Source organism: Eretmochelys imbricata, chromosome 10, assembly GCF_965152235.1.
Source record: "Eretmochelys imbricata isolate rEreImb1 chromosome 10, rEreImb1.hap1, whole genome shotgun sequence".
NCBI classification, from domain to species: Eukaryota; Metazoa; Chordata; order Testudines; family Cheloniidae; genus Eretmochelys; species Eretmochelys imbricata.
Window position 1 is genome coordinate 5,417,097 of NC_135581.1, and position 27,535 is coordinate 5,444,631.

At 43.0% G+C, this 27,535-nt stretch overlaps 1 protein-coding gene across 1 annotated transcript in view; it reads right to left on the minus strand.

Moving 5' to 3' along the window:
* The window catches only part of LMF1 (lipase maturation factor 1), a 339,188-nt gene that overhangs the window by 233,521 nt on the left and 78,132 nt on the right, over positions 1–27,535 (minus strand). Inside the window, exon 4 of the mRNA XM_077828568.1 lies at positions 5,646–5,794. Within this exon, the coding sequence (XP_077684694.1) occupies positions 5,646–5,794 (149 nt within the window). The remainder of the gene's footprint in view (positions 1–5,645; positions 5,795–27,535) is intronic.

Below are 27,535 nucleotides of genomic sequence, written 5' to 3' on the forward strand. Positions count from 1 at the left end.
AGCCCCCCAAAACCACCTTAACCCAACCACTAGAGAAGACCTTCTGCACAAGGGAACCCTCCGATGTCACGGCGCCGCTGAAACTGCTCCCACACCACTCCTCGACTTTGCAAGGGGTCTGACTAGAGAATGGGAGCCTGGACAAGGCATCCTTACATTCCAGGAGTCTGGCTGTTGAATCGCCCCCCCAGGGACCATACCGGGTAGGACTTGCCAGGCTGGCTCTACCGAGTACGGCCTTGTCAAATCCAGGAATGGGTCTGGCTTCTTACAGCCTACCCTAAATCCCTCCCCAGGCTGCAATGGAAATACTATTTTCCCTTAGAAATATTTTGGTTTTCCAATTGCATCCCTCCAACATAAGGAATCTATTATTGACCACTACAGAGGGGCCTACAGAACATACTAGTCACACTGAAGTTCTCTGCAGCAAGAAAAAACTCTCACCACACAGCCACAGAGTCATGAAACATACAGACTGCATTTGATCAGTTAAAGGACTAGCGGATTAGGCAACAAGGCCCAGTCCTGCTAGATGCTGAATGCTCTCAGCTCCCATCAACTCACCTGACAGGAGACACTCAGCACCTCAAGAGGCTGGAACCGTTGATGTCATGGGACAGTTATGCAACGCCGAAGAATTTCATTAAAGGTCAGTCAGCACCATGTTATTGCACTTAGTAAACTTTAATAACTTAGACCGTGGCTGCCTGCACCAGAGTAATGGGTAAACCATGCTGGTCAGCTATTAAAGTCGTTATCATTCTAGGTTTATAAAGGAGAGTACAGGAAATTTAATTTGTAATAAAACTTGGATGGATATTTATAGCAGGTTGGGAACCTTCATCCCTATTTCCCAAATGCTTGCTACACGTACCTGAACCTATTCTAAAATTCACACTCCAGTGCTGTCGACTATATTTCATCTTTATTTCTGCACTGAACCTGTGCAAATCCTCCGTCACCAGGACACCTGTTACACCTGAGTCAAAGCCATCTAAGAGATTCTGAGAGACAACTCCCACTCAAATTAAGGGAGAGTTGCGGCAGAGACTTTCAAAATAAATGGGGGTTTGGCTCTCCCTTGGGCTCCTTTGTGGGGCAGGGACGGACTGTGTGCCTCATGAGACACTCCAGGCCAGGGGTGGCCAAACTTACTGACCCTCCAAGCAGCATACGACAGTCTTCAGAAGTTCAAGAGCCGGGGCACACCTGTCGGGGCATGGGACTTCTGCCCTGCGGGAGGCACCTGTTGGGGCTTGGGACTCCAGCCCCACTCCTCCTGAAGCCCTGAGACCCTGCAGGTGCCTCCGATGGGGCTCAATCCCTAAGACCGCCCCCACCCTGGTGGGCAGAAGCCCCGAGTCCCACCACCCCGCTGCAGGACAGAAGCACTTTAACTGTAAAAGAGCCACATGTGGGTCATGAGCCGCGGTTTGGCCACCCTTGCTCTAGTCAGTTTTTGAAAAACTTAACCTCTGCCAACTTACAATAAAAGAGTGCTAAAGCAATGCAATGAACAGCATGATATTTTCTATATCCACAGCTATTTTTAACAGCAGAGGGTTTCAAACTCACCTTTTTTTCAAACTGAGCTTTATTAACTGTGGATAGCATTTGTTCAGCACGGGTCTTGGTTCTACAACCCTTCCTCTGGCTAAACTCCCAGCGACTGAGCAGCTTTGGCTAGGAGAAGCATGCAAGACTGGTCCCCATAGCCATATTCTAAGCTACCATTTTAAACAGGTTTTTTTTAATAATCATTTTAATTGGAAATTAAAAGGTGTTCAGATTTTGCTTTGTATGGGCCCCAATTTCCTCGTTGGCCAAAAGGACGGCTGTGTAGATGCAAGATTTTTCAAGGGTGCTAAATGGAAGACTGTGGAGGGTGCTAGCTGCCTTTACCACACTGTCCCTTCAAACAAAACCAGTGATACAAAAGTCTCTGAAAAGATAACTGGGGAAAGGCAAAGTTGCAGTTAAATAAATGATGGCAGAATCGCAGAAGAGTGAGGGGTTTGGGTGGCTAGAAATCTTACAAGAAAAAGCTCTCAAAGATCTGTCTCTCTCTCAATGACTCTGACCTGAACAAAACTTGCATGCAGTAATTTACTGTTCTTCATACTCTGCCGGCACAATAACGTGCAGTGGGTACATGCAAGTTAGGGGAAAAAATAGTCAAGGACAGAATAGTTAATGGATTTTTTTTTTTAATTCCAAAGAGTCTCCTTTTGATTTTGGTTTGAGCAGTGGGTAAAGATATAACATGGCTACCATTTTATCTGAACAGGTTTGCCCAGTCTAACCTGGCACAGGAAAACTGTTGCATGTTGCAGAATTTAAAGGGCAGTAATTGTTTTTACACTTGCTTCCTGTATGGGGTTGGCTAGCGAATGCCAGGCCCAGCCCCCCCCCCCCCCCCCCAAAAAAAAAAATTCATGTCCAGAGCTTGGAAAGAAAACACCAAACTTGATTCAAAATTCCCAATTGGCAAGTACATACATACATGTGTGTGTTTCTTTGGTTTGCTCTCTGGTTACCCCCACTCTCTCAAATGTCTAGCATCTCATTATGCAGACAAATGATTCCAAGTTTTCTTCACATCTTTAACTGATTTGACAGCCATTCGTGTGTTCCTGGCAGTCTTGGATGCTGGCGACAGAAAATAACCACTCTGGATCACTTTAGTTTTATGAGAAAAAGAAATTTCTCAAGGTCCATGTGTGGGTTGATGGAAATTTAACAAATAACTTCAGTCTCTGCTTCCAAATTCAAATCTATTTGCACCAACTGACTGACCTGTGAACCACCTCTCTCTTGATTCATTTCAAAGGTTTCTTTACACAGGAATTTTCTCAGCAGGAAGTCACAGAACACACTTAGAGCAGAGAGAAGTTTTGTTACAAGCTTTTGAAAAGAGAGGCAAGAAAGCAAAAACACAGGCAATCTGCTATTAAACCTGATTAAAACAAAAATACCATCCACTTAAGAAACTTCCAATCCCATGTCCCACTTCGCTACGGCCTTTCCTCCGCAACTTGAAAAAAAAAAATCATGGTTTGTACAGGTCAGAACTGGAGTAGGTTTTGGAGTGAAACAAATGTAAATAACTAGTTACACTGCAGTTTCATTTTTGCATCTTGTTACGAGTTCCTAAATCACAAGGGATGGGGGAAAGCTCTAGTGCGCACATCATTGATATTTGCAACAAAGGTCACCACCTCTGACAGTCAAGAGTCATCAGGGTCAGTTCAAGCAAATCTGAGGCCCCCCTGCAGAGCCGTGTGACTGGGTCCCTTAGTTCCAAGGGTTATGAGTCAAGTGTCCAACCTCCACCTTTCCCACAACCTGCCCCAGTTTCGTATGCTATGGGAGCTTGGAGGAGGAGAGCAGACGGGTGAGTTTCCTGGAGGAGGACAGAGCGGGTCTCTCAAATAGAAAGTAATGGAGGGAAATCTGTGAAACTACACAGATGAGCCACAGTAAAGGGGGGGAGACTTCATGAGTCCCCAGAAGGCTTAAGTTATCGCCACCACAGAGCTCTGAGTAGAGCACAAGGTAGCTCACACGTCACACTACACCGCACAAAAGCTGGACAGTAAACAGGAGAGCAGCATTTCAGCCTGGACCTGACCAGATGGGGCCTCTATGCCCTGGGGGGCTGCTGCAGTACTTTGCTCCAGGATGCTGACATTCCAGCAGAGCGTATGCACAATTAGTTACAAATTAATTGCTAGTTTACAGTACGTATTTTATAGATGCTACTTCCCCCTTTTCCCTTCCACAGTCTTGGAGATGGTGCACTAACTTCCACTTGGATTTCAGACTTCCTTGTTAATGCCACTTTTCCACAGTCAGTATGAAAACCACCAGGGACCTCCTGTTTTAGTTAATTCCCTTCCTCTCCCTTATATATCCGCGATCTTGCTGATAGTCATTCCAGTCATTTTTCTAATAGCGTTTCTACCATCTGTCACCAGCAGGAAGACTCCATGGCACAGACTGCGAGACTGCTGTCATGTTTTCATCTATCTACCTAGGTACACCCAAGCCAGAATATCTTCTTTGTCATAAATGTACCGAATCTTTGTTCAGCCCAGCACAGAGATCTTTACGTTTGCTTCGTCTTTCCCATCTGATCTCGGGCGCTGCCAAATAAGACTTCAAAGCTTTTCAGTCTACAAAAGCCAGCTTTCTTAAGAGCCCAAATTTCCATCCTTTAAAGTATAGCTGAGATTACACATGCATCAAACAGCCTTAACATTGAGATAAGGTGGTCTTTAAAGCCGTGTTGAGGTTGTTCTTGGTGCCAATGTCCATGCTTATCCCTCTCTTAATTTATTTATACATTACTATACATAAAGAGAGATTGATTTCTCAAAATGGAGATTATCTTGTATGCTCAAAGCCTAATAATGAATAATGGCATGGTTTGTATAGCATATTTCAACGAGAAGGTTCTCAAGGCACTCGAGAGGCTCTACAAACATAACTCAAGCCTATAAACCCTTCCTCAGTTGAGCATTCTCAACACGCAGTTGCATTAAAGTCAATAGGATTACTTGCATGAGTAAAGGCATTTCATGTGAATAAGGGTTCTCAGAATCAGGCTGACTTGCTTTGAGCTGGGAAGTCTCATTTAGATGCAACAAACATACCATGTGTATTTCCCAAACACACAGTGTGTATTTCCCAACACAAAAACACATCTGCAAACCTCACTGCTATTACTACTCCGGTTATACTTCTTTCAAGACATTAGGCCTAAAGCAAACATAGCTGGTGTCAGGTTTTTAAGTCTGGAGGTGAAGACCTTAACAACTCCATATTGTCTACATGTGGTATCAGTTCCAGGCTCCCTTGAACTTTAGTGTGGGAGAGAGGTTTTCCAAAGCTGAACACAATTGGGACCCAAAAACTCCAACGTGGCCTCGGGCTAAGATCCAAGAACCATGGGGTGTCCAAAATTCTGTTTTAGCTCTAAATGTTGTGCCCAGGCCCCATCTTTAATTTTAATAAAAGAAACATCAGTTGCTGATGGGTTCTTTTGCTTTCAAGACTCTTGGGCATCTCCATTCGGAAACGACAGAGGTGCAGCAATTGCTACATTTGACAGCGTAAGGCCTGGAGAGTGATATTTCAATAAGGTATGCAAAGAACTGGGTACAGCTCCTGCTTGAGGATTTCACACTGGGGTTCTCACCCAACATGCTGAAAATCATGTTTCAGAACCTTCAAAATCACTTTACAAAACATTTTTAAGGGACAAGCTTTCAAAGCTAATGACTTCCCTCCTTCCCCGCCCACCCCATTAAAATTGTAATAGCAGTGCTAAAATGTTAATATACATTCCTGGTCCTGTATCTGTTGATCTCGTTAAAGGCAGACACCAATAACAAGCTGAAAGATTCAATGAAACAGAACACCAAATATTTCCTCCTGCATTCTCCTTGGTTATAACCAGAGACCATCCTAAATTACAGAACATAAAAAAATATAATACCAGTTATAGGAAGCAAGTGGGTTTTCTGCTAGGATTAAACATTTAGAATTAGCTTCTCTAGTAAAATTTAAAGAGATAATCTTCTTTTGCTAATATGATCTCAGAAGTCTGCAGAAGCATAAGTGCTTATAGTTCCACTTACCGCTCCAAGCATGATTCTGAAAATGAGCCATCGAAATCCCCAGATGACAATTTGGGAAGGCGGAGTGTAGTTAGGTAACCGGGAGAGAGTCCAGAGCGGGCACAGGAATATTCCTAAGAATCCCGTTTCCAGAAGCTGAGATTCCCATCCTAAAGTGGAAATAAGAGAAATGGTTTGCTTTTAATTACCCTTCAAGAAATTTTAAGCATGTGAGAAGCAGAATATAAAAATCCTCTGAAATTATTGATTTAACTTGATGATCCTTAGTTACTCAACTCTCTCTGAACACACCTCACATGCAGATGGAATTGAAGTTACATACAATTAAAACTGCTACACCTTAAAAACAATCAAATCACACTTCCGACTGAAAGTGGTACCAACTAACATTGTGTATGCCATCTACAACTGTAACTGAAAGGGATTAGAGAGAAAAAACTAGAGAATGGAGATTTTTGTTTGTTCCTCCTACAGCCCCATGCACATTTTGTGGGTATTTAAGTTTTGCTGTTTTCCCTCTGTTGCTAAGCCTGTCAAAATTTCACCTTTTATGTGGGTTTTCACAAGTGAGAGAGAAATATTTTAAAAAAACATAGGAAAATATGATTACAAAACCATAGGAACTGGCAGTAAAACCCAAGAACAGCAGTAATCCTGGCCATAATTTCTCTCTTTAGATTTCAAATTGGCTGTGTCCCTTTAAAATATTAATTCACCGAGAAATGCTGTAGTCTCTAATTTTTTAGGGGGGGAAAAACACAAGAGGGTAAATGGCATGCTGAGGGTACTGCAGTAGCTGACTGCTGAAAATGAAAAGTCATATTACCAGAGTACTACAGTCTAGAGCAATCTCAGCTTCACAACAGAGAACCCTTTACAGTTTAGCAAATTTCTGCAAAATGTATGTCCAGGACTCCACGTTTCAAAGTCTAGTTCCTGGGGCCTCTCTGGAGATCAAAATTTGCTTTTCATTTTATTTATTCATAATAGTTTAGGTTGCTAAATTCTTCTACGGACAAATTCTGATTCAAATATCCAAAGGTTTCTCAGCATTGTCCTGTCAACTGCTCGTCTCAAACGTTTGCAACATCTAGCTGATTAGAATAGAACACCTTTCCCCTCTAATACATATGCAAAGAAGGCACTCTGTTATTGAGATACACTGTACCCAGCGAAGGCTCAGCACTTTTATTCAGATCGCCCTCTACTGGATGGAGCAGAGATCACTTTTAGCTCTACTGATAGGGCCCCAAAGGCTTCATCTGAAAACTGGGGATGAGTAGAAGGCTGTGCATGAGCAAATTCCTTAATTAGGCGTCCACTTCAGGACTCTGGTTTTGCAGACACTATTTTAAAACTCATCGGAACGGCTGGCCTGAAATCTGCTTCTTGCTCACACTCTGCTATTGCTTAAAAGCCACAAAGTTTGCTAAACGCACGTAGAAGACTTTTCTTTCTGAATGCTACGCCCCTGACATCATGAGCCACATTCTCCCCAACAGGCATACATGGCAGAGGTCCCATTGACTTTAGTGGAGCTATGCCAGTGGACACCCACAGAGTACCCAGCCCTATATCTGGAAGAGAGTATGATCAAAAATTCCATTAAGGCTTAGGCATTATCAACTTTAGCATAAAACTATCAAGGTTTCTGAACCATAAGGCAAATCCTTCCTTAACCACAGCTCTATGAATAAAGGCTAAAGGGACCAATTCTTCCCGTGTGCCTGTTTTATACTTTACTGGCCTCAGTGGAATTATTCCAGATTTATACTAGTAGAACGGAGCTCAAAATCCATCCTTGTAACCACACCGTGAAGCTGTTACCCAAGTTATTTTATACATTGGAGACATTCAGGTAACGCCTCCTTTATGCAAATCTGGATTTTGCATTCTGTTTTTGCCATGTACCCAGTATAACTATTGAAATGATTATTCAGAAGGAGCAACAACAACAGAGCCGTTACGTGTTGACAGATGAAGTCAAACTCTATTGGATCTTTTGCCATGAAGCAAAGGACGCTATGAAGCAACAGTGTATCTGTGCAAGAACCAAAGTAAGGTCTGCTCCAGTAGTTTTACCCTGAACCACAAATATATTGTAGTTTGCAAGTTTTTCCATGGCATATTGTTCTACCCAGAAGCTGCACAGAAGTATGCTAAATGACTGAGTCAAAGCAACTTTTTCTTGTACTTGTGTACCTATAACTGGTAAACACAACTATGGCGTTATGGAAATAAAGGTCTACATCCATTGAATGCCTGCCTCGAACGCATGCCTTGTCATGTACAATAAAACAACGGTCATCTCTTGAGATCACAAAGATGTACGGATCTGTACAGCAATGGACTTCTGTGGATGCCAGCTGCACAGCTGATCTGAGCTAATTTACTGATGTCAGTTTGGAGCTGTGTAAAGGGCAAAGACTGAGGAGCCCTGGGTATTATTCCTAGATCTGCTACTGACTTGCTGTCTGACTTTGAGGAAATCACTTAATCCCTGTGGGTATGTCTTGTTAGGCAAACCAGGTGTGTTTTTCAATAATGTTAACTCAATCAAGTTAGCTTGTCACAATTGAAAAGCTCGCTCTCCCACTCCAGGTGACAACATAGCCATCTAACATGGCTTCAAACATGTTACCCAGGGCCACCTGAGCGGGGGGGGTGGCAAATGGGGCAGTTTTAACCCCAGGTGCCCCGTCCTTCAAAAAGGCCTACAAACTGACTGGTGCTGCGACCTGGCACCCGGGATCACAGCACCATTCAGTAAATTTGGCCCGGCAGCCCCTCTGTCATGAGAGAAGGGCGGCTGAGCCAAACCTGAGTGGGGTTGTGACCCTGCATGTCATGCCACCAGGCTCGGAGCCAGGCCCAGCATCGCAGGACAGGAGTTCACTGCTTACTCACCCTCTAACCCCCCTCCCGTTTCCATCCACTACCCCTCAGTGACAGTTTTTTGGAAGAGGGAGAGGGGCTCACTTTCAGATTTTGCCCTGGGCCCCAAAAAACCTCTCTGCGTTCCGGATGTTAGCCTGCATGTTAATGAGTATTCAGAGGGGTTTTAAATCCTGTCTAGACAAGGCCTATGTGCCTTAATTTCCCCATCTTTAAAATGAAAGAACAATACTTACTCATCTATGAAACATCAATGGGTGAACAAGAGTGGAGGCTGCTGTCTGCTGAAGACCCTCCAGTGTATCAGTAACATAAACCTCAGAATTATTATTATTATTACGCATTTATAGAGCAGTAACGCTCATCAGAATTGAGAGCCCACGGTTGTAGGTGATGTACAGACATGTGAGCTATTATAACTGTGGATATTCTTGTTGTTCGTTTTGAATAGTAGATGGGCTTGCAAGTTTTAAATCTAAAATCCCCAAGCCCTGACCATCCACATGCGTAAAGAGTTTCATTTAAAAAGTTTTGTAATTCCACCTCTGACATAACAGAATATGGACAAGCTAACCAGGCAAGTCAATGTGAGCAGCTGCTTTGCAAGATTAATGAGGAAAACACATTTAGAGTTAAAGTTTGCCTGCATGGTTGCACCCCAGGTGACACATTGGACCCCTCGGGGAGGACCAGGCATAATCTGACTAGCTGCCCAGGGATGTGCAAGGGGAGAGCTAGGTGAGACTGCTGGCAATGCCAGCAACCCCATGAGGGTTTATTACAGGGCACAGGGAGAACAATGCAATGGAAGTGCCCATCGTGCAGACTGCGACAGGTATGCTGGGAAAGGTGGTGATTAATCCTGTGGCACAACTAGGATTGCTCTCAACAAACTTCTAGTGGCTAGTATGTCTCTCAAAGGTATAATACCTCCAGGCAGTGCCATTTGGGAAGAGGTCCAGATATACACACATATATCCACACATACACGACTAGAGGCTTCATTAAAGTTTTACAATACTGATAAATATGTCAAGAAAGAAGATATAGCACCAAGATCTGCTCGGAGTTACATTGGTGTGAATATGGAGTAATTCCCTTAAAGACAGTAATGTACTGGACTTATACCATTGTGAGCAGAAATTGATACATAATCTTTAGCAAGGCTTCTTTCCTTCACCTTTGGTTAGATAGGCAAATAAGGCACCTGTTGTTGAAAATAAGCTAATTATTTCTAGCTCTGGTGAGGCATCTGATAGCACATCTGGTCTAGGTGATTAAAATTCAGGATTTGGCAAAAGAGCAAAAACTTACGTTTAATTCACTTTCAAATAATCATAACAATAATCACAGAAACCACTTTTTGTTCCTAACCTGTAGTGATTTTTTTTAAATGATTGAGCGATGAATGACTATAAAAAAAAATCCCCCTCTATTTCCATATATCCTGTGGTTTTTGGGATAGATACTGAACTGCCAAAATAAGCGCTTCTGTGGAGAAGTGAAGTATATTGTTATAAAAGCAGCTGCACAGAAAAGCAATGGCTAATGAAGAATGTGAAAGGTTAATTGTTACTAAACCCAGCAACAAATAGCAGTTATGGGTCTAACTGGCACCAAAATGGTAGTATATCTCGTTAGCTTCAGCCTGCACAAGAATCCCACTGTAATCAGCGTTTTCATATGTTAATCACCACGCTCCCTTGCAGACATACACTATACATGTTGGATCTACGGGTAAGAGGGCATAAGACTTTACATTTCTAAATGGCCTTCAGATCCTTCTGTTGGCATTTTCCTCCATGCAGTAATATAACATTTTACCAGACAGCGTGGAAAGGAAGGTTACTTAGTGTAGTGGCCACTAAAATGCTAGAGGAAGATGCACTGAGCCAACAAATAAATCAATGTTATGTATTTCTTGTGCATCATATATTTGGTGATATATACAAAGGCACAAAGGAAGTGGAAGCCATCTTGGTGTGTGGCTAGCCCCCGAAGTGGGTCAATACACTCTGCACCTGTGTTTCTTGTTCCAAAGCTACAAGTTTGAATCCTGGCACCACCATCTGGGTACCATTCCAACAGTATAATCTGGTCTGAAACATGCCAGAAAGGGGGATGGCTCAGTAATGCAACCGGAGGCAGAGACATCTTATTGATGAACAAGAGCGAAGTAAACAACTCCCCCACCCTCCGCCCCCAGCTGTTGTTAGAAAACTCTTAAATTACCCATTGCTGACAACGGGCGCAGCTGAGCCGGCGATGAACACAGTTTAAGAACAAGTGCAGCCAAGGACAAACAGCGGTCAGCACCATTTCAGCAGCGTTCGTTAAAACCTGTTCAGCTTGCAGTGAAATTGTGTTCAGCTCCGGTTGACCTGCACCCACTAATAGCGATGGATAATTTTGCTAGTGCAGACAGAGCTTTAGTGTCATGCGGTACTTGCCGAGATCTGATATTAAGGTCAGAAGCACTGGCTCAGGAGGGAGTGATTTCTATAAACGAGATACCCACACTCACTGATTTATTAGCTAACCCCTTCCTGATACCCTGAATGTCTACAGCTTGGTCACCTGGGCACAGATATCGGTTTTCTTGACCATCACACACAACCCCATAGATCTTCAGGTCCTCAATCCATTACCATCACCTTTCCAAGCTCCAGTCCTCCCCTAATGTCTATCCAATCCCCTTCACCAGCCTTAAACTGCTTACTATAGGTAAGTGGGTGTTGTAAGTTGCGTGCAGTAAGGTTATGTCTCTGGTTCTCACTGTGTTGTCTCCTCCATTCCTTAACATTACCAGCACTCTCCACCCTGGTTTGGATCTTACCATCTCACTCATCTCTGGTGGAAGCTTTCTACTTCTTCCTCGTGACACTTCCACTTTAGCGTGAAGCAAGGTTCACCACGTGGTCCTCTTCTCACCTCCAATTAGCTTTCCCTACCAAGATGTTTCCCTGTTAGCTCCAACCTTGCACCTCTGATCTTTAAGGATGGCACCCAAGTTTGCTCCCTTTTCTACCCTCTCTCCATATTGGATTTGTTCTTTCTTGGCCACTACATGACTCCATACCACCAAAATGCCCCAAAGGCTGAAGTCCTCTTGGTTAAAATAGAAATTTTATCCCAAGTCTTTGACTTCACTGGCTCTTGCCTCAACTTCGCTGTGAAAACCAGAAATCATCTTTGGACTCTGAATATTAATTTTTCTTTTACATTTTATTTTGCACTTCGTACGCTCATAGCCACCTCCTGAATGCTGCTGGAAGTTGCCCTGATCTTGCCTCCCCTGAAGCTCTAGTTCATGGTCTAGTGCAGGGGTGGCCAACCTGGGGCTCCGGAGCCACATGCAGCTCTTCAGAAGTTAAGATGCGGCTCCTTGTACAAGCACCGACTCCGGGGCTGGAGCGACAGGAGCCAACTGTCCAATGTGCTGGGGGAGGGAGGGCCTCACTGCTCAACCCCTGGCTCTGCCACAGGCCCTGCGCCCACTCCACCCCTTCCCACGCCCTCCCCTGAGCCTGCCGTACCCTCACTCCTCCCCCCCAAAGCCTCCTGCACGCCACAAAACAGCTGATCGGGAGGCGCTGGGAGCGGGGTGGGGGAGCTGATGGGGGGCTGCTGACATATTACTGTGGCTCTTTGGCAATGTCCATTGGTAAATTCTGGCTCCTTCTCAGGCTCAGGTTGGCCACCCCTGGTCTAATCCCTTCCGCTTCACCTGCTTCATTTCCCTCTTCTATGATCTTCCTGTATTCCTGCTTGTACTGCCCCCATTCACCTTCTCTCTCCAAGCCAGTAAGTCACTTACCCTGTTTAAACTTCAGCTTAAAACCAGAGATAATTCTGACCCTAAAAACCCAGACCTGAACCACCCTTATGCTTAGGGAAAGAACACATCCATATGTGACCTATATGGCTTGGGCTCATCCCTACTTATAACCTGCCCTTCCTCTTTAGTGTATAATTGGCTCTGCCCGTAACACATTTATGTATGTATAGAGTGGCATCAAAAACAGTGCAGTAGGGTAGGATTAGCCAAGCCTTACGCACTTCATTCTTCACGTTTAGAAATCAGCAGCTAAGCCGTGCAGACATTGAAAACAATGAACATGCTCTTTTAAAGCTCACAACTGAAGCTATAAATACAGCGGAGTGTAAAAGGGGGAAGTTCTGTTCTATCTCAGACTCACTTACTGTAAACTGATAGCGCAAAACAAGATTATGCGATCCATCAACAGAACCCTCAAAATGGCTTCCATTTCTCCAAACTGCTGACTTTATGAGCAGTTGTTCACATCTGCATCTTAAAAGCCTCCATCAGACATGCTCAGAATTCAGATCCCTTGCCATCTTAAAAAGGGTATGAGGCTGTTACCAAATGGCCATTGAGCCATGTTGCCCGGAGTGTGATGCTGCTGTATTCAGAGAGTACCCAGCCTCTTCAGAGTTGCTTCCCTGACCTACATGGTCCACATGTGATGCCTACAAGAAATCAGCCAATTAATAAAGTCTAAGTAGGGGACCCGTTAGGGATAGTTGATCTTTAAAATGATTTTTAAATTATATCCTTCTCCCCCCGTCCTTATTTGTTTCCTGTCAGATTGTGGGCAATCTGAGGCAAGAGCAGGGGAAATATTTTGAGTTGGGATCCACAAAGGCGTCTAAGGCTATGTCTATACTTAAAACACTATAGAGCCACCGCTGTAGCACTTCAGTGTAGACACTCATTACAGCAACAAGAAGGGTTCTCCCATTGCTGTAGTTAATCCACCTCCCCATGAGGTGGTAGCTAGGTCAATGGAAGAATTCTTCCATCAACGTAGCGCTGTCTATGCCGGGGATTAGGTCAATCTAACTATATATCTCAGGGGTGTGGATTTTTCACACCGCAAGAGACATAGCTAGACCAATGTAACTTTTCAGTGTAGACCAGTCCTAGGTGCTCAGCTCTCATTAAATTACAATGGAAGTTAGGTATCTAACTTTTACCGCACCTTTACAAACCCAAGCTTGAACATTTGCTTGGAGAGTGCGAGCACACCGAAGGCACTAGTTTAACACAAATAAATCACTGGACATTAATAACCTTACCATTTCTGGAAAAAAAAATTCTCTCGCCTTTGTTAAATTTACAGATTAAATGGCGTACACGATAAATAATTTTTTTAAAAAGTAATATTTACATGGCAAACTAAAGAATAAGAAACTAGAAACAAGACACTGATCTAAATACCAGCAGCAAATGGGGATGAAGAAAATGATGTTGTCATCCATTAGTAATGCTAATTTATCATGTAAATTTATACTCTGCAATCGTGGCATTTTAGGCAAGAAATCCAGGCCTCGAGTCAGTTCAGTTTTAACAAGTGACAACAAATGCCACTAATCCCACAATATTTAGAAACATTCGGGGTCTCTTACACAGGAAACCCAAGTCCCCATACTGTGTGCCGACCCATCCTCGTTGTCTTGTGTTCCAAGTTAGGGCTAAAACTTCAGTCTCACCTCAGTACAGCGATCCCTCAGGCCCCCACTGCATACTGATACTTCTGGGAACGAAAGGGTCGCATTGTTGACCCACCTGCTCCTGTTTGCTTCGGTTGGATCTAGTCAAATTTCAGCAGCTGCATAGCTAGCACAATGAACGCCATTGTTATCTCCTCGGCATGGCAGGGGATGGATCCAAATTTAAAAAAATAAAATCAAGTGAGCTGCCAATGGCATGGATTTCAGTGGCTGCACTTGCCTCACACGCGTTGAAAATGTCTGTTAAATACTCCTAACTCGATGCAGCAAAATAAGTCGTTTTGCATTTGCTGAAAGATCTACCTGGGAAAAAGAGCATTAAGAGCATCCCTCTCCCTCCCCCCCTTCCCACTTTTGATTTCTCTGCTTTCTGCCCAGATTTTTCTTTTCCAAAATTACGTACAACTGTTTGTCCATAAGCATAAACTTTCTGCTAGGAAACCTAGCTTACTTTAACAGATCTCCAGTGCTAAAAACATTTGTTGCTTGAAATGAGAACCACTTAATTCCTGTACATGTGCAATTTTTCATGAAAGACCACGCAATTTGGCAGGAACATCTGACATATCGTAGAAAACATTATGGGTACTTACTGTATAAAATGTCAATTTGGGATGAATAGTCTCCAAAATGCTCTGAAGCAATGTCATTAAGGCTCCCTATAGAGGGTATTATTTCTAATGGAATATAGATTATATGGTGTTATATCATTAAGGCTTCCAATTTTCGGCTTTATATTGTTATTTACTAATAAAGGCCTGATGAGAAAAACAGCAGAGTTATCAACAACGATGAGTGTAAAACATATTAGTGGATACAGAACAAGGCAATTCTGAAAATTTGCCATGCAACCCTTGGAATTCATACATTCTACTTCTCTTTGGACCTAGTCCATTTTATGAGGTGCAACATAGGTCCAACAGCATGGAATAGCCATTGGGGGCAGGTGGGAAGAACAGGCCTGGGAGAAGACACTGAAGTTGCACAAACAACAGCTGAGAAAATTACAGCCTGATCCAAAGCCCACTTATGACTACAGAAAGATTTCCACTACTTAAGCCCTTATTTACCTCCTATATGATTTTTTTTAAATGTGGGATTTTTTTATATATAATGACAAAGATCTAATTATATTATATATAATCAAGTTATTTTTAAAGTGACTCATCCCTAATATGACCCTGGAAACTACATAAAACAATTCAACTGTCAAGGGCAGGAATTGTCTCTTCATTTGTGTTTGTACAGACCCTAACACAATGGGCCCCTCACCTCCCACATCCTTGCTGGGTCTTTTGGATGCTACCATAAAAACTAGAACTGGTCAAACACATGTTTTTTCTCCAAACAATTTTGAACACAAAGATTTTGTTTAAAAATGTTTTCCCCCCGATGGAAAATTTAAAAACAAAACAAAAAATTTCAATTCTAATTAAAATTTTAATTTCTGTTTTTGAAAATAGAAATGAAAAATCCAAGTCAAAATGAAAGGAAATTTCCCATATTCAAAGAAACTCCTTTTTTTTCCCCTGGGAAAATCTGTCAGTCAAAAAAATTTCAACCAGCTATAATAGCAGCAAAAGTCAGAAGAGTTTATTTGCATTTTCTCACTTTTCTTCCTAATTCATGAGACAAGGTATACTGGTATACTACTGTCTGGTTTTGTACATATATATATATATATATACACACACACACACATATATACATTACAATGTGTGTGTATAGTGAATACACACACAACACACACACACATACTTCATAGATTTCTCCTTGTCAAACTGCACAAACAAGAGTTGTGAAACAGTGCAGCTATCTTCCTATGAATATTAGGTTGTCTATACTACAGACTTTGGTTAACTCAAGTTACGTCAGCATAAAGCCGTGTATCGCTTGTGCATACTTGGCTCCTTGCGTCAGCACTATGCATTCTTACCAGGAGTGCTTGTGTTGATGCACAGTGCGGTGCACTATGGGAAGATGTCCCACAGTGCAGTTCACCATCGTCTGGTGCACTCTCTTTTGGGAAACTTTGGAAATGCATGGGACCAAGGGGTCAAGTTCCCATCATGCAACTTTCTCCATCCCGTAAGGCCATCCTTATTCCATAATTTTTGTGCCTTTTCTTTAAATTCCCACAAAACCATGTGGCACTCCATGCTTCTGTCAGATGGTGAACAGCAAGGTGCCCACAGAGCTCTACACTATTGTCACGAATATTGCAAACACAGAAACAAAGATCCTCCGGTATTTGCAGAGCCATAGGAAGAACTGCAACAACTGGGGACATGATGATTTTGTGAAGGACAGATTGTTGTGGGACATAGCAAAAAAACCGACTCAAGCCTGTTGGTGGCATTCACAGAGCAGCTGCAGAAGGTAGAGCACCACTTGTGAGCATGAAAAACGAGCACTGACTGGGTGGAATGGATCGTCATGCGGGTCTGGGACAATGAGCAGTGGCTGCAGAACTTGCGGTTGCAAAAGGCCACCGCCACACCCCTGGATTTGTGCGCTAAGCTCACCCCAGCCCTCCAGGTCAGGGAGACCAAAATGAGAGCAGCACTGACAGTGATCGCTCTGTGCAAGCTTGGCTGGTCAGGGAAGGTGCCCCGTGTTCACCTCTTTATGAGCACAGGACCATTCAGAAGGCTGCAAATAGACATTCTTTCCCGAGTGGCAGATTACCATTGACGATATTGAAATGCCGCTAGTGACTGTAGGGCCCCAGACTACCCTTTGGCTCCTGAAGCCGTACACCACCACTTCAGCAGTACCAAGAAAAAATTCAGCCACCAGCTCAGCAGTGCAGAATGACCAATGAATCTGTGTTTGGTAGACTGAACGTCAACCTAACTTCATAGTGTAAACCAGCCTCTATGCATCACAGCCATTGGCTGTCAAAGTAAAGATACTCAACATGGACTTACCCAGAATGGAATTAAATTAACCAATTCTGAGCCTCTCCTCTCTCTCCCTGAACATTTATTATGACATACTTTACATTTTTTATTTTTGACACCTGTCAAAAATAAAAAGTATTGTGCTAATGATTACGATGTATTATGAATAAGGGCCCCAGGCTGCGAACACTTATTGCCTACTACCATGAAATCATAGGACTGGAAGGGACCTCAACAGGTCATCTAGTCCAGCCCCCTTACTCATGGCAGGACTAAGTACTATCTAGACCAATCAATGGATTCAACCCTGGCAGTAAGCAAAAAGCCCAACAGGTAGCGTTTGCATTATTGGCAGGCAGCGTGTCCCAGTGGACTGTCAGGAGACTTGTGTTGTATTTCCAGCAAGTCATTTCACCTCTCTGGCTTCCATTTCTCCTCTCACCTTTTGTCTGTCTTGGCTATTGAGATTGTAAACGTGCAAATATGGAAAAAGTTATAAGACGCAGAAAACTTTAAATACAGTTAAATACTTAACTAATAAACTGATCCTAACTTTAGATTATATAAAGATAAGTCTTTAAAAAAAAAAACCAACAGAAATGCTTCCATTAAAATAATAAAAAAAAAAAAGCCTGAAATTGCTTAAGAAGTGCTCACTACCTAATTTTAATATTTGCATAAATCCATCATCACTTTGGTCATTCGGAGCAAAAACATTGTCCTATGATAGTGAAGACTACATCTATAGTAGAAAAAAAATGGTTTTTTAAACGTTAGCTATTAACACAAAATGATAATGTCACTGTGTTTAAAATTGCAATTGCCATTTTTATATGTGTTAGCTAGTCGAGGCAAGTCTTAAGGGGGAACCTAGGGTTACCTCAAACAGTTAACAGTTGTTGAAACTAAAAATGGCCTTGGGCCTACACTATGGGTGAAATCCTGGCACTGCTGAAGTCAATGTTAAAACTACCACTGACTTCTATAGGGTCGGGTTTTTAACATGTTATTTAACATGTGTTTTAGCTACCATTTGCTTAAAAAAACAAAAACAAAAAAAACCTGTGAAGACAAGACCAACGTGGATATTATTCTCAACAGTAGGAAAGATTTCCCAGCAGCACAACAGAGAACAAAAAGTAAAACAGGGGTGCAGAGAGGTGCATCATGAACATCAAATAGTGCAGGATCACTCAGGTATCATGCAATTTCAATAATAAAAAGAGAGCAAAATTTAGATCAAAATGGCAAAAGCCAATACCACATGAGGTATAAATACCTGAGAAGGGTTTGGTGAATTGCTTTTCACCCGTGTCCAGCAGAACTTTTCTTATACAATATTTACAGATTCTAACCCCTCAGAAACAGTGTGCTCTCCCAAGTTACAGCTGCAAGAAGCTCACCATTCCCTCAGCATCTCACCACCCAAAGCTGCTTTCTTCTTCTTCTCTTACCAAAATATCAACAGAGCCATAAAAGGGATAAAGACTCACTCAGCACATTGTTAAACCTTCCAATCACCGCCAAAAAAATATACACACAACACACAGAAAAAGGCAAAGAAAAATCAACACTTTCAAGTTAGTGTGTCAGTTTAAAAGGCTTCCAGGGTTCCCAATGGAAAGTATTCCTGTCAATTCCTAGTGGAAATTCCCAATCCCCATACAATTAGATGAGTTATAAACATGAGAAAGCCTGATAAAAATGCCACAGATTCAGCCCCAAACTCCCGTTCTCCAATAGCCACAGCAACGCACTATTATGAATTTGAAGTTTGATTTACAAGAGGTTACTTCACACTCGTGGTCATGGAGCCACGAGTTTCTGATTTAAAAAAATAAGTCCAGTGCAGCAATATTTCACAAAATTTCATTCAAATGCATTTTTCCAAACCATTGCTTGCAACACTGAGCTCTGAGAAAATCGACTCACTTTTAATGGAAGACATTCTTGTATATTTTTTCTTTGAATTTTATTGGAGCCCCTTGCACATGTAAATTGCATATAACATCTAGAAACAACAGATGGCCAAACAGTTTACAGTATGGATCCATTTCAGAGATGTTTAACCTTGCATCTCTATGCATCCACTGTATTGCGTTTCTGCCACACAAGAGAGACAAGATATTCTTTCAACTCTGATTAACTTTTGTACATGTTCAAAAGTGCTAGGCCTCAGCAATAATTCTTCCTCTTCTCCTGATGAAAGGGAGAAGGTCTCAACTTTAAGAGTTTTAAAAACATTAAAGAGCAGCAAGAATACTTTACTATAAAACCACAAAAGAGAATTGCTTTTATTTTCTAACATGTAAGCATCACATAGAAAGGTGCTGGTGTGCATAAACCCAGAGGCAAACTTTTAATCTGATAGCAAGAGAAATAAGGAAGACAGAGTAATATCAACTAAAACTTTGGAAAAGGGCACATTGGGGGGGTGGTTAATACTTTGTAATTCCATAGTGCCTTTCATCACAAAGCCATTTACTAATATTAATGAGGTAAGTCTCTCCCAGAGGGAGATAAGTTCTTATTTTCATTTCTTCAGGTATGAAAACTGACCCACTGAATGGTTAAGAACAGACTTGCCTAAGATCAGACATTAATTCAGGGGAAGAGTCAATTATACAACCCAGGAGTTCTCACTCCCATTCCTCTGCTCTAAGCAATAAGAACACAGGTTGCGAGACCTAACATATGATCTATTCTTTTCTCATTTATATTCATCACTACAACATAATTCTAGGGGCCCAATCCTGCAATGCTTATGCACATACTTATAGATTCTGGTTTTAACTCTATTTAACACAAGTGTCCACTCCCAGTCTTAACTTTGTGTTGCACCAATTTTCTTATTTAACATGTTCCTGATTTCTCTTGTTTGCACTAAGAGATAACAACCTGGCGATATTTAACATTTCTGTAGCTGAGAGAATAGTTCTTGATGTTGTTGAAAGATTTTAGAATGTTATCAATAACTTTTGTTCTTAAAGTATAAACCACATAAAAAAAAATTTTGCATAAAAACTTTTAAAAGCTTCCAAGTGCTCTCCAGGGTAGTCATTAGAAACTACTTAGGTACAAGAGGGCGATATTACCGAGTTAATGCAGCATTAAATTAGCCCTCTTAGGTAGAACTTTAAGTGACAGAGGAATTAGTTGGGAAGATTTTTTATTTTATTTTTTAAATAGTGAAGTTAATGGATTTCCTGTTTTTAGCTCTGTGGGCGGCTGTCATTGTGAGGGATCAGTATATACTGTATTTAATTACTACATCTTAAAGAAACTAAAATAATTTCATCTATGTTAGTGTGATCTCACTGGTATTCGGTGCCTGTCTAGTGCGGCCACCACTGTAACTAGAATATTAAAATGTTACTACTTTCCAATGGAGTATGTTCCATTTGCATGGATGCTTTCTTGTGATCCATAGCAGCTCCTAATACTGCTTCCTAATTAGAAGGAAAGGATAGTCTAGTGGATAGGGCACTAGTCTGGGCCTCAGGAGACCTTGATTCAATCCCCAACTCAGCCACAGACTTTGACCTTAAGTGAGTCATTTAATCTACCGCGTGCCTCGGTTCCCCATCTAAAATAGGGATGATGTTTCCCTTACACAGCCCATAAGTTCTCTCCCACAGCTGTGCAGCAGAGAAAATGTGGTTTCTGCTCCAAAGAGATTAAGACAAGACGACAATTTGGTGTAACAACCTGATGCTAGGACTGAGGGAGGAAATGAGGATAACAGTGATAGGAACAAACATTTGCTAGCTACATACACTAGCTGCACGCACAACTTGCTGGTGTTTTATAGGTACAAACAAACCATAGTTACTCATGAAGACAGCACATTTAAACCCTAACTCCTGATCCAGTTCTCAATTCAGACCAAGGGGCTACTCCCAGCTTCAAAGCTCTGGATTGGCTGTATAAACAAGCTGTCCCTGCGAACGACTCTCCCCTCAAGGAGGCAGTGTCATTGGGGTCATATCTGACAGTCCCTAGCAGAGATGAAGGCTGTTGACTGTAGAACACCCTAATGGAGAACGAGCCAGAATCTTGCCACTTTCACGACGCAAAACCCAGGTGTTTGCACAGGACTTTCCTCCATAACACAGGTACAGTATAACATCTTGAAACCAGCCAACTGAGAAGGAGGTCACAGGGGATGGGAAATAAAGTGACAAAGGAAGAAGAGTTTTGAGCCATTTCCCACCCCACAGTGGAATGAATGAAGCCGTAGCTACATTTAAACCTTTGCCAGGCACAGATTAGACAAATGCTGGCTGGCTTGGCAGAAAAACGATAGGTTTGAATGAGAAGAGCATGGGGCATGTTGCAGAGTTCCATAGATAAAGCAGCACACACAAAAGAAAGCATGAATACAGAAGTCTAGAGAGGGAATAGTGAGTTGGAGCATGGGAACAGAGAAGTGGGTTGGGACAGAAAGGAAGGCGAGGGACAGAAGATTGAACTTGATACACAAGAGACCACTGGAGGGACCAAGAGAGGAGAGTAAACCAATGAATCAGACAATACTATGTCCTCTATTAGGGCTAGCAGTCGTGGCAGGGGATAGGAGCCCCTGAGTCCCTATAACTCCACCACTTCCTTTTTAAGAAAAAAAGATAGTTACAGTAAGGGTTTAAAAACAAAGATATTGGAAGGGCTATAAACCCTCCTGCTTCAGGGCATAAACCTATCTCTAACTGATGGGGGTCAGGAGGAAACATGCCTATGGAATCAATACCCTGCCTAAGACAGGGCTCCCTGCACCTTCCTCCTGAAGCAGCAGGTACTGGCCACTGTCAGACAAGGCTAGATAGAGCATTGGTCTGGTCCAGTTTGGCAGTTGCTATGCTCTTCTATGGTGAGGTTCATATATATCACATGTCTATATAGTACACATGTACACACAGGCAGACAAAAATCAACAACTGGATTCCCCATAGCTCAGGAAAATAAAACAGAGGCAATGAGCATTCGTCATTATGAAAAATCCTAAGGCACTCAGGCTCTTGGAAAGTAAATCCCTTCCAGGGTGTAATTATTTGCCCCAATTATCCTTTCCGCACTGATCTCTTTGAACTGATAATTATATAACCAAGAGCCAGATAAAGTTTTCTGGTAAATTTTGTATCTGGAAGTGCACACTGATTACACAAAATGAACATGTTAATGGCATAACGAAGACAGGCAGGCAAAGCGCACGTAATGATTTGTGTTAGGGTTCCAAGAAAAATTAAGTACAAGCAGACCTTAGCCAAAAGACAAGGATGGTGGATAACAGTGGACGTGCTACGTACCAATGCAGGACAAAAGGGACCTGCGGAGGAGTGGATTACTGAGTGTTATTTCCACTATTGCTGTGTCAAGGAGAAAAAGTGAAACTTGCTATCGCATGAAACGAGAGTCTCAGCCACTCGACTCTGAGCTGAATTACACAAGGAATTCACAGCCACTACAGGGGATGATATAGCATGGGCACCAGCATCAGAATGATTCTTTGCACTTCTATAGTGCCTGCTCTCCAAGGGTCTCCCAGCAATTTAATGATTGTTGCCTCCCAGTGCCCATATGTGGTACCCACTAATAGACGGTTAAGCGCAGCCTCGGGACTCTGGAGAGATCTGTTCATGTGACTTGTCACAGTGGCTCCTCTGACCCCAGAACTCGTGACTCCTAGCCCCCCGTTGTGCCCAATACTCGGCACTTCCTCTTGAACATTTATCTGTGGCTCCTCAGCTTAGAAAGGAGCCCAGTGTATTTTTGCACTGAATGTGCCCTGGATGTACCAAAACGCCACCATTTTAAAACAAAGTGCTTCCTTTTCTCCTCATTTCAGTTTATTTGTCCCACTAAGGGTCTGATCCTGCTTTCACTGAAGCCCATGGCAATGCTCTCACTGACTTCCCTGGAAGCAGGATTGGGCCCCAAGCCATCTTCACGCTGACAGGGCAATCCGACTACTACCTGCTTCCAGCTCCATGACTAGGTTTATGGGGCAGGCTCCCTCCCAGCCCTTGGGTCAGAGCTGAACAAACACACTGCATAAACAACCCACCCAGCCCTCAGCCTGCGAACCAGTGCATGCTCCCGAAGACGCTGGCAGCAATCATGGATGCAGATCTCCCGCACTTAACCTTGGCTTCAGCGGGAAGTCACCTACTGTCAGGATGGGGTCTGCCTGCCAATGCCACTACAGAGAGGAAAGGCAGGGAGCAGACGGGACAGGGCTGGCAGCAAGTGCTGCTTGGGGGCAACAGAGATACTTCATCAAGATGAATGCCAACTAATAAGCAATACTCATTAAGGGGCAAGAAGATACAATGACCCAATATATGGAGAAGCGAAGGATGGTCTTGTGACTAACGCACAGGACTGGGAATAAGGAAACTTGGGTTCTGCCCTGGCCGTGCCTAGGCTTCCTGGGGCTGTTACTTCACTGCTCCTCTCTGTGGGGCTTCTCACCACTTTGCAGAAGAAAATCTCATTTGTGTCTATAATGCCCTTTGAGAACGTCAGATGGAGGTTGATACAACGGAGGTAAAGAGGCCTACGCCGTATGGAGAAAGAGTTTTGTGTTTTAAATATTGAAATAGCAAATTTAATACTTAGCTCCTCTGTATTATGTTCTCTCTTACTGTGTGCATTGCCCCAACCCCCAAATAAGGAGGCCATAACATAAAATTAGAATGCCAACTATTTTCCACTCTCCCGAGCAACCTGTTGTACAGACGTTAACTGTCCTTTATGGACATGACCCCTGCAGAACAGTGCCATGAGCCCCCAGAGCTAAATTTCTAAAAACAGGTGTCTGTTGGATGTTAAATGTATATTCAAACTGCTTTGGCAGCTTAAGAAACCATTAGCAGCTGTTAACATGGCTAACTTGGCAACATGGCCCAACAGCTCAACGGGCCTGTTCTCTTCACCACTTCAAAAACTCTCATTTCCAGCTTGCAGATTTTAAACAAGGAACAAATTAAAACCAACACCACGAAGGCACCTGCAAGACACACTTTGCTAGAAGCAGACCTAAAGCAAGACTGAAAAATAAGAAGCCTGGTACACACAAAGTTCTTCCCCGTGTGTGAGAGATTCCCAGCATCCCTATTAAAACATCATATTTTAGTTTTGTGCAAGCACACACTTCACAATACACATTTGCAAAAGAAGTGCATTTAGCTCCTGAGCCAGCTCCCTGAAGTCAGTGGAGAGACACATTGATCTGAAATGGAGTTGGAGCCAATCCTTAATGTATAGTTTTCTCTGACATACAAAGAAATTTTCTAAAAGTTTTTCGGTTGCCCCAGTGCTCTGGATGGGGATTATGGAAAAACAGCACCTTCTCACGGGTGTGTGTGTGTTTATGTGTGTTTAGAGTCAGAACTGCTGACTTTACAGGCAAAAGTCATGGTTGTTTTTTGTTTTTTTACTGTTTTCTGCACTAGTTAGTCCACTGAGGGCAATGGGTTTGAATCAGTGAGGGAACAATGCGGCCTACAGAATGTTTATTATTGTTGAGGACACTCTAGAACACAGCTAGGCCCTCAGATCTGAGGTTGAGTTTGCAAGGCTTGGCAGTTCAGAAAACCAACATTTTTATTTGTTAGCAGCGCACCCATTTGATACAGGGCCATTAAGAGACGAGATGCTTGGAGACCAACCCTTTTGCAAGTCACTTTAGAGGACAGAATCACACAGCGTAAGAACTATTAGAATCCATGTTAAAAAAAAAAGGCTAAATGGCCTGATCTAACCCAGAATTGTATAATGAATGTTCTTCTGTGGCTGAGATGAAAAGAGAAAACACTGGTTACCGTGATGTACCCATTGTTATGAACTGGGGCTGGATCTGTACAGCTTATGAATTCCAATTGACATTGTAAAGTTGTACTATGGGAAAATGCTGTATTAGGAGTGCCTCGATGTATGCGGATCCACCGCTGCTCAGAGGGTCCACAGCCGATTCACACCAGACAGGGACAACAGGAAATACTTATGGTTAACCATGGGTATTTAAGCCTCACAGAGGTTATGCAATAAAGCAGCTCAAGCTTAGAGCCCTTCAAGAACTCACAGTTCAAAGGTGATTCAGACATAAGAACGGCCATACTGGGTCAGACCAGAGGTCCATCTAGCCCAGTATCCTGTCGTCCGACAGTGGCCAGTGCCAGGTGCCCCAGAGAGAATGAACAGAACAAGTAATCATCAAGTGATCCATCCCCTGTCACCCACTCCCAACTTCTGGCAAACAGAGGCTAGGGACACCATCCCTGCCCATCCTGGCTAATAGCCAGTGATGGACCTATCCTCCATGAATTTATCTAGTTCTTTTTTGAACCCTGTTATAGTCTTGGCCTTCACAACATCCTCTGGCAAGGAGTTCCATAGGTTGACTGTGCGTTGTGTGAAGAAATACTTCCTTTTGTTTGTTTTAAATCTGCTGCCTATTAATTTCACTTAGTGGTCCCTCGTTCTTGTGTTTTGAGAAGGAGTAAATAACACTCTCTTATTTACTTTCTCCACACCAGTCATGATTTTATAGACCTTTATCATATCCCCCCCTTAGTCGTCACTTTTCCAAGCTGAAAAGTCCCAGTCTTATTAATCTCTCTTTATATGGCAGCCGTTCCATACCTCTAATAATTTTTGTTGCCCTTTTCTGAACCTTTTCCAAGTCCAATATATCTTTTTTGAGATGCGGTGACCACATCTGCATGCAGGATTCAAGAAGTTTTCTTGCTCCCTGCAGCGTCTAAAGACCTAGCTGCAGCTTCCTGGGCTTTTCCCCTTGATTTCAACTTCCTGCTCTTTTTACCCTGGGATCACCTGATTTAACCCAGACGTGGCTCACCCTGTACTAAGGGCTGGCTTAGCCCCAGGCTCTCCAGCCCATGGGCAAACCACCCTGTTACGGGAGGAAGATAGGAAAACTGGAAACTTATCCAGAGTAGCACAAGGCCAGACCAGGTGACCATCAGGATTTAAATAAAGAAACATATAGAAACATGGGATCAGACAGGAATAGCAAGAGAGGAGCAGGAGAGCACAAGGGCACAGAAGCTGGTTCAGGGGCTCCATGAGGGGCAGTGTGTTACAATCTGCATGAGACAGAGGTACCCTGCCTGCCTTCCTAGACTCAGACAGTTCCTCACAAGGGAACAGTGAGCTAGAAATCAAGGAACATTGCAGTGTCAGATGTTTATTGTTTTGTATGATCTATAATCTCCTATGCTTTACAGGATTAAGTATTCAAGAGCATAAATGTGTTAGACTCTGAGCAAAGCGTCTCTGTATATGTTAACTGCTTCACAGCTGCTGCATGCTCTCTCTCGAGAGAGAGAGAGTCAACCTGTACATCAGAAGCTTCACACCACTGGGGTGGAGTTCTAGGAGAGGGGTGTGTTTAACTCACTGGGGTATGTCGGGGAGGGGGAGGGGGGTCAGCGCTGGTCCCAGGGCAGGTGAATGGAAGAGCCCCATTTCCAAGACAGGGTAGAAGAAAGAGTCAGTGCCTAGGAAATGTGCCAGAAAGGCCAAGGGAGGATCCATCACTGCAGCCCACTGAGGCTCAGAAGCTGAGCATACCCCAAGGATCCAGAACACAGAACACATGGATTCCCCCTCACTGCAGTCAAACCAGGAGGGGGTGCTCACTAGGACATGAGTCACCCAAAGGAGCATGTGTTGCGACTCAGAGAGAAGTGTTACCATTAGAAGTTACAAAACGGCATTTCAGCAAAGAATATTGGAAGGCACCATGGTGAAACCAGACCACTTTTGAGATCTCTGATCCCAATGTCTGCAATTCCCAACTGAAACCATTATAAATACTTAGAAAAACAACTGATCTATTATCAAAGAGATGCAACAAACAGTAAAACAAATAATTAGTTAAAAAAAAAGTAAGCACAGATTTGTTAGCCCTTAAGACTGGACTATATAGCACCACATTTGAGTTGGGTTGACTACGAAAACCACCTAGATATTATAGCCAGTTCAACATGCAATTGTTCACCAACTACAGAGTGTACGTTGATGGGAGCACAGGTTAACATGCTCCACCATGGAGGTGATGGCTGGCTAATATTAATTTCCAAAACCACTAAATGGGCTAGGTGCGAATTTCCAAAACCTCTTGTTTCCCAGCCCACTGCAGTGACCACCTTCAAATAAGAGCTCAGGCTCGGACCGCAGGGGCCCCAAGGACAGGGCATTCTCTCTCAAGGGCAGCGACTAGGGAATTCTCCACTGCAGGGAACTCTGGATGAGTCAGAACCTTTAGGGCACAAAGCAAGCAGACCCGTTTTTAACTGGGGGTGTGAAAATGACTGTGTGTGTTCTAGGAAAAACCCACCCACTGTAGACTTGATACCTCTCAAGAGAGCAGATTCAGTCTGTGACCTGAAATTTTGTTCTTCCTTGAGGAAAATGATTTCTAAATTTAACCAAGATACTGTGGGTAAGGGCACCTTAGGAACAGATCGACTGGGTTTTGTCAATTTCAAATGTTTCCTCCTCATTTATGTTTGGGTCTTTAATCAGCTAATGCAA